A 9,038-nucleotide genomic window follows, 5' to 3' on the forward strand; every position below is an offset into this window, starting at 1 on the left:
ATACAACCAAAACCAAAACCAACTGATGATGTATTAATGGAACCAACATGGTGAATGTATTCCCTCGTTAGGTTAGGTTAATAGTTACGTTAGGTTAGCTGCATAGTTACGTTAGGTTAGGTGTTAGGTTAGTATTCCCTCGTTAGGTTAGGTTAACAGTTACGTTAGGTTAGCTGCATACTTACGTTAGGTTAATAGGCGATCGCGAAGCGATCGCTTCGCGATCGCTTCATGATCGTGAAGCGATCGCTCAGCAGGCCGCTTCGCGGCCTGGGGCGCTCAACATCCACCACTTGCATCCGGGGCGCGTTTTTTGCCCCTTCTCGAAGCCCCGCCCCCTTTCCGAAGCCCCGCCCCCCCCGACTCCCAACATTTGCGCATGTACACCCCTACCCTCAACGCGCATGTGCGCTCCCACCATTTTCCCACCACTCACGCATCGAAGTCGATACCCTCCGGAGAGCACTCCACAACATTCAGTTCGAGAAGTCATCTCATCGAGAGCAGTCCACTCCACAACAAGGCAGTACCTTCCAACGACCAACTTGATATTTGAGTAAGTAAATTAAGAATGTTATTTTTTATATCAACTAACTTTGTATTATTTCTTCTTTTTCAGAATGGCAACCAATACACAGGAGGTGAATAATGCTGTGGCGTCTATTCTGCCGGTGTCCGCTGACCAGGAGGAGGCAGCATCTTCGGGAGCAGTGCCGGGTGACCAGGCAACCACTTCGCGTTCGCGAGTTAGGTGCAGATCGGCTAGCCCTGACTTATTCGAGGAGGAGGAGGAAGTCAGGCCTGTGAAAAAGGTTTGCCAACGACCTGCAGCGAAGGTTGGTCCTATTTCTAAGTACCGAGCTACTTGCAATAGGACTAATCTCTATGCAGGTAGTTGGTCGACCGCTCCAAACAGCTTAAGGCCCTCCACACCACCCGCAGCAGTAGTGGAACAACCTAGGGCGCCTTCTCCGGAGGAGCCACCAGTTGTATTGTCCCCATCGGAGGAGGCTCCCATCGTATTCACTCCGTCGGTGGTGCCGCTTTCGCCGATGCTGGCAACACCGGTGACGAATCCTGAAGTGTTAGTGCCACAAGTGCGACAGCCTATCGGAGAGGTTAGTGAAATGTTGTACAGTTTTCTACAGAGATGTAAGGAAGCAGAACATGCTTCTCGATCTAGTGGTTAAAAGGCCGCGTTGGTTAAAAGGAAGCGCGAAATGGCTGAAATTGTTAACCGACGGAGGGAAGTAGAAAAAGAACTGGCCGAACTAGATCGGAAGTATGCATCTCTGGAGAAAAAGTGTGAAGCAGATACCTCTTCGATAGAGACTTATAAAAAGTTAGTGACTTTTATAAAAACTTTCCCATAGATTAAGTGTAAGTGTAGTAAAATTAGTTTTAGGTTAGTTAGGAATATTTAATTAAGATAGTTTTAAGTTTATGTTTGTAATTTTAGGAAATAAAAATAAAATTAAAAAAAAGAAGTGAAATTAAGGGTGTACATTGTTTTGGTTTGGTACACATTGAACAATGCGATGGTTGGAGCATTTTTCTTCACTTCGTCTTATTATTATTTCCTTTTTTTTATTTCGATTACAAGTTCTTCTATGCAAATACCTCACATCAATTTTTGTGTTCTCTAATCTATTGTAAATAATCTCTTGGGAAGAAAATATGTTTCATAATGAAATCAATAAGTATATTTCATATAATTCATATAGTATTTTCAATTTTCTCTTTCATGGAATATAGCTCATGTCATTTTTGAAATTCATTCCCACTTAATCCCCTCTCCTCCCCACTCCTCCCCCACTCCCTTTCAAAAGTATAAAAGTAGGAATTATCTGTTGGAATATTCAGTTGATCAGCCACCTTCAACATGGAACCTGATTCAACTACTGAGCCGTACAGTGACCCAGCGCATCAACATCCTTACTGGGCTTCTATCCATGAAGGTTTCGTTACCTCCACGACGGCACCTCACTCGATGAATTATGATAACATAATTTATGATGATCGGATACAAGTGCTTCACGTTACTGGAACCGATCAAGCGGACCTGTCTGATGGGGATTATCCAGATCCCTATGATTGGCGAAATGATTACGAATGGGATACACAGTCCGGAAACACAGACGACGACGACAGCGATGACGATGATGACGGTGACGCTGACAATGAGTCCGATGATAGTCCTCCACCATCCCCTATCCTGATTGATGAAGTCCTGAATTCAGACGATGATATGTAACCGTTTCCTCGTTTCTCCCATCCTTTCTATTCCTTTCCTTTCCTTCCACGGAGTACACGCTTTTTGGTTGGTGTACACGAGGCACTGCGAGGTTGGGGCAGTGTCTTTTTCCCTCTCCCTTATTAGTTTTTTTTTATAATAATCACTCAGAGTTTCTCATAATAATAATCACTTAGAATTTCAAGAAAATTGTCATTCTTATTGCTTTCGAATTTCAAACACTGAATTGTTCTACATTTACACTTCACCCCCTCCTTTTTTTTTCCAATATAAATAAAGCATCAATCCCAGTTCTATATCATTCTTCCACAATGTCGAGTGCTGATTCCACCACCGAACCGATGAGTGTACCAGAGTATTCTATGACGAATACAGGCCCCATCCAGGTACATGGAATTGATTCAACGTTCGATCATTTCAGTACAAATTTTGCACAAATGCTGCAACGTATCTATGATCTACCTGATGATTTCCCGGCACGTATGGAAGAAGGTATGCAAGAGGAAGTAGAGGCAGAGTTAGCGATGGATGTCAATGAGTTAGACGATCTAGAGGATAACGAGCTAGATAATTATGCTAATGATGATGCCATTAGTATATCGTCTGATTCAGATGATTATGAGGATGACATCATCAGTATATCATCAGATACAGATGATGATACAATCATCATTGTTTCTGATGATGATGAGGAGCGTTAGTCCATACCATTGCATGGATTAATAAAAAAAACAGCCCTTTTCAGGGTTACAATTGAAGACTGAAACAATAAAAAAAAATAGCTCTTTTCAGAGCTATCATTATACTTTCAAACAGAAACAGGTTCATACCATTGTTAACATTATAGTCTCAAACAAAATGTATGTATGTAAAAGTATTCATCATTATATGCATACAATGATTGACAAAATGCCAACTTCAACTTTCATTTAAAGTAGTACTCATCATATGCATAGATATTCAATGACTATCAAATTCCAAATATCGACTATTCAGTCAAAGTAGTAATTTATTTGTCATATAATGTATAGATATTCAAAGACTAACAAATTTCCACCTTAGACTTTTTATTAGTCAAAGTATTCATTTGTCATATAATCTATGAATACTAATACAACTAACTACTGTTTGTGTGAATAATGTAGCCCTGAAAACGGCTGTTGTTTTTTTTTTTGACCAATAGGTCCAGGGTTATTCTGCCACAGGTTTCACATTATTGCATATTACGCAAGCTGATACTCTCGTGAAATTCGTAAGCGGTCTTTCACATGCCTCACACCAATATTGACCCATCTCCATCATAGAGACCGTATCGTGGATATTAACGTGTTGATACCAGCCACCGTTATTGTTCCTTATTGAATAAAATCGGAAACAGCACCAACATAACTTTTTTATGCTGCCATCAATCGTTTCGATCTGCACATGCGCATTCATCACGCAATATAAATCGGCAGGATCTTCTAAGGTATCGGTGATGTTGAGCATTCGGTGACCGATTCTCAAAGCGCTATCACCTTCAGATGAGTCTGCTACAACCCCTTCATCTTCACCTTCACCATCTACGACTAGCTCAACGACCATGTCTTCATCTTCATCGCTCTCAGCCTCAATTTCAACTTCGTTGACTTCAAGGTCAATCTCCACTTCATCGACTCCAACACCTTCTTCAACTCCAACACCTTCTTCAAGTATCACTTCCTCTAGCGGAATGTTGACATCCTCATCATCTGTCTCTTCTATCCAATTATTTGTATCAATAGCAGATATTCTGTTTAATGCAGCAACTATTTTTTGAGTATTCATCTTAACGTTTTCTCACAGTTGCAGAGTGAATGAATGAACTCTAGGTTTGCAAGTCGACTTATATAGGTAGTGATGCGACTCCCACTTGACTCGTTTAGGGTGGAAGAGTAGGAGAAGTTATCCCACTATACTTTCACATGATGTTGATTTGTATAAATAGAGATCGTAGGTATAGGAGAGAGCATTCAGAGTTTCTGTAAGTCATCTCTTAATATTTCTAATCGAATTAGTAAAATGCCGTTTCCAAAAGAGTGGAATGAAAAACCAAAAGTGTGTGTCTACCCAATGATGATTGCAGGGGCTATTGTGTGCTACTTTTGTCAAATAAGTAGACCTAAGGATTCAATCAATCCATGTACTGGTATGTGTAGTGATTGCGTGTTGCGGATTCAACTATCGCCTTCTTCTCATCCACCGAAGCGAACAAAATCGGATTATCGTCAACAACAGTTAAAGTGTCTGAAGTGTTCCGAACCTATAATATTTAACAATATAGGTATCTGTAGAAATATTTGTGGTACCTGTGCTGCCGTTCCAGCTCCACTGCAACGTTGTTTGCGTTGTGATACTTATTCCATGAATTGTTGGAATCATGTATGCAATGCATGTAGAAGTACTTGGGATCTGTGTGAGAAGATTGGTCAACTCTACCCCAATAGGAGAATCCATTTTTTTCAATGTTGGTGTTTGACGCACGAGCAACAACTATTGAGGAATAGAGTCAAAGAACGTTCCACATCCACAGAGACATATTAACATTTTTCATTTTATATTTTTTATTATCGTTATTGTCCTCTATTATTAATAAATATATATATATATATATATATATATATATATATATATATATATATATATATATATATATATATATATATATATATATATATATTGAATTTATTTGTATTATTTTCCAACATTTAAAAATACATGCATGCAACACAAAGTTTTCCTCTTAAATGACAAAGATTGTTACATGCGTGAATAGTTTAGTGAGAGAGCGCATGTGCCAGTTGATGAAAGAGCGCATGCGCTAGTTTATTTTCTTCTATAAATGGTGAGGTCTCAGTAACATCATCACCTTTTCTATCCACATTCTATTGCTATCACATATCATTCCCCAGACCTTAATAATCATGAGCTCTATGCCGCTATTGATTGCTGAAGATGGTTCACCACTTGTTGATATCGATCAGACTGATTTTGAAAATATTCCAGTATTACATTTATCGAGTCAAGATTCGATAAATGATTTTGATATTAACGACTTCGTTAACTTTGCAGATGTGCCAGAACCAAATGAGCAAATTATTATTGAAAATCCGATCGTTTCGCAATTATCATCACTCAAACACTCTTCATCTACCCTTCCTCTTGGTGTTGATAAGAAATCTAGAACAATCAAGAGGAAGGTTACTAAGGCATCTTCATCGATTGTCACTGACTTTAAAGAAAAGAAAGAATCCAAAAGTGTTGTGCGACAGAAAAAACCCGCAACAAAAAGTGACAGATCGAAGAGGAAGCCAAAAGGTACTCCTAAAGAAATGAAGAGTGATTTGAAAGCTGAACCGCTATCTTCTTTCAGTCCCCTCCATCGGTTTGGGGAAATGAAAAGGAAAGCAAAATGCCGTCTTGTAAAGGCACAGATGACTATTGCTGAACTTGAAAAGAGTGAGCGAGCTATTAATGCTGATAATAAAACTCTTGAAGCATTAGATGCCAAGATTGCATTAGCGAAGGTTGAATTGGCTAGAATGTCTAAAGATGCTGATGAACTCCGTTCAAAAATTGGTAAAGATAAGCAATTCCATCAACGTTCGAGAATGCAAGCTCAGGCTGAGCTTGAGGAGTCGACTAAGCTTTATGAGACGGCATTATCAGTGAGAGATAATTGGCAAAAAGAGTTGGATACTGCATTTCAAAGTGACGGCGATTAGTTTTGGGAATGATAATGTGTTTTCAATATCGTGAGTTGAAAAATATAAGCGGGAATGGAGTATACAACTAATTTGGTTTGGTATACACAGAACATTGCGAATGGCTGGGGCAATGTTTACCGCTGCAATATTTTTCAATTCACATACTTATAATTGAAATGAAAACAATAATGAACTTTAATATTACTTTATTCATAAAAGTCACTATTAGATACATTTAAACCATATTTGATTCATCAATCCAAGAATTTTGTTCGCTAGGAAGACCTAACCACTTTACATATACTTTATTTTTTCTTCTCTTCAACACCTTCTCAATCAGATATACGTCAGGATTCTCGGTTCGTAATAACTCTTCTTCGTAAAAACATCCTCTAATCGGCTGTTCATTCATATCTTCAAGATTATAAGTCGTTGGGATGGTTTTATTAATTTTAACAATCTTGAATAGCTCCGTGGTAAAATTCGCAGTGTAAGACTTTTCAAAAATATTTTTATATTTACTTATACGTACAATATCATTCAATTGGAATTTGGGTTTACTTTGTCTTCCTCCAATTCCATTGATACCCTTGAATTTCAATTTTGTTGTTGAATCAACCTTGATGGGTGCCATACCTATTGTACGATGAACTTTATTATTATATCTACTAGTTATAATTGGAAGAATATCAAGCCATTTGTGGTGACCTCTCATCGAAAATTCCTTGTAGAGCCATGCCTTTATTGTACGAATCACTGTTTCTGCTATAGCTGCCTTCTTTGTGCTGAATGTTGAATAATGATTGATATTATATTCTCGCATGAGAGATGAGAAGCTTCTATTAAAAAATTCTTTCCCTTGATCACTTTGTATATGTTTAGGGGAAAATTTGGCTTTCTTCAGTACATATTTCATTGCATTAGTTATTGTACTACCTGTTTTATCTTTAACTGGCACAGTCCATAGATATTTTGAGTAACAATCAATTACTACAAGTATATATCTGTATCCTTCATTACTTTTTGCATAAGGTTGTAGTTCAGCTAGATCTATTTGCCATAGATCTGCAAAACCTTTGATGGTAGTTATTCTTCTACGAAAATTACGTCTTGCAGGTCTATGTAATTCATTAACAACTTGTCGTTTGATATCACTTACTTCATTAGTCATTCTATTTCAATATGATTAAAGAGAAAAAAAGTGATAATGTTACTGCATTGAATGATGGTGTGACAGTGATCATTACTTGTGGATATATATTAATATATTATACCTTCTTCACGTAATTCTTCAATTATTGAAATTATTTCATTATCATGTCCGGTATGTCCAGCTGACTTTGAAGCTACCAATAGTCGTAGGCGAGCAACTAACTCTTTCGGTGAATTCCAGTACACATAATTCGCAGGTTTAGAATTATATGTTTTCTCCATTTTCACTCGTTTGAGTGCTCCACCAATTTTACTTCTACTCCTTATTGGATATTGTCGTGAGTCTAATAGTGGTTTGATAACTTCACGAAATTTTTTAGAATTTGTATTTTTAAAACCATTCTTCAGATGATATTGTTTATATGGAGCATTCGTTATTTTCAATATTTTGGAATATACTTGACGAGTTTCTTCATTATCAACATCTTGTGGATTCTTCAAAAAAATCATATCATATAATTCTGGACTACCTGCGCATTCATATTTTTTCACTTTATTAGCATCCCAAAATGAAATGTTTCCATCTTTGAAATGTACCACTAGACTTCCCATTTTCAGCTTTTGTGTAATTGGATCCATACGTACGCCAAATGTTCCATCATATGCTGGATTTCTAGATTTTACATTATTCAAATGTTTCATCAAAACATCTTCACCACTTTCATTCATAACAGGTGAGATGTCAGGATCCGAGGAATCGATGTGGGACGATGATGGTGTTTCGAATAGAGTTGTTCTCATATCGTCTTGAAGTGTGCTCGTGTCACTATTCGCAGATGATACACCATCAAAAGATTGTTTTCTTCCTATTGGAGTACTCATGGGATAATTTGAAGTAGATTGAACAGATCCACGATTTGGTGATAACACTGCTGATTTAGAAGTAGCGTTTGATGATAAAACATTCAATGATTTCATTATGGGCTCATACAATCTTTCAAGTGTCGAACGATTTTCAATATTATCATTCTTGATAGAGTTGAATTTCTGTCTGACAGCTTCTGTTGTCTCTACTAGTTGACGTTTCAAATTCATTTCATTGTTTTTATGTTCAGAATCGTTTTTTGTATTCATAATGCCCTTTTTAAATTATAGCTCAATTCGTTGATGAAGTGACCTCTACAATATTCAGTGATCGAATAAGTTTCAAAAACAAGATCATGGGTATATAAAACTATCGAATCCTTTGCGATATCTACCTTCATCTATTTTTCTATCCTTATCAATTACTAGAAATCCATATTGATCCTCCCAGCATTTAACACACATCAATTGGAATTGTTTGAATGTTACATCGGGTGAAACATGATCTGAATAAATGTGATGTAAATTCGTCTCATCTTGTTTGAACATTATAATGAAATTGGTATTGTCACGCACTAACTGTTTGGGTACCCGTGAATATGTCTGTGCTAGATAAAAACAATCAACATCCTTATGACGTCCCATACAGAAATATGATCTAATAATATCTTGCTTTTCACATATCACATCATCGAAAATGAAAACAGAATTAGGCTTAGCGTCGGAGGGTTCCACTATTTCTGCATTATTGCTGAATGTATAAAAACCTAATCCTTTTATAGGTTCCAAAACACTTCGCAAGTACTGATATTTAGGTTGATTGAGTGATTTGGAATGGAGATACACATTTCTAAATCTCAATCCTTGTGGATGTGTTAATAGTGATATCATTGCATTCGTCTTTCCACAATTTGAAGGTCCTATAATGAGTCCTCGAACTGATGATGGAAGTAGTGGACCATGTCTGAATACTCTTTGTCCATTCAATCCACACCCAAATTTCTCATCTAGATTATCTACAGCAAACTTTTCTTTCTGTTTTA

The 9,038-nt window shown here is 37.2% G+C and overlaps 1 protein-coding gene across 1 annotated transcript; it reads left to right on the forward strand.

Moving 5' to 3' along the window:
* The first annotated feature begins 255 nt into the window (after positions 1-255).
* LOC141486232 (uncharacterized) lies at positions 256-1,190 on the forward strand. The gene is made up of 2 exons (XM_074183964.1): positions 256-556; positions 620-1,190. The coding sequence occupies exons 1-2, from the start codon at positions 405-407 to the stop codon at positions 1,188-1,190; spliced, it is 723 nt and encodes a 240-aa protein (XP_074040065.1). The 5' UTR covers positions 256-404.
* Positions 1,191-9,038: the final 7,848 nt, after the last annotated feature.

The sequence above is a fragment of the Leptinotarsa decemlineata genome, unplaced genomic scaffold (genome assembly GCF_025532065.1).
Source record: "Leptinotarsa decemlineata unplaced genomic scaffold, Ldec_3_MD MMD2_tig00026347_RagTag_RagTag, whole genome shotgun sequence".
NCBI lineage: Eukaryota > Metazoa > Arthropoda > Insecta > Coleoptera > Chrysomelidae > Leptinotarsa > Leptinotarsa decemlineata.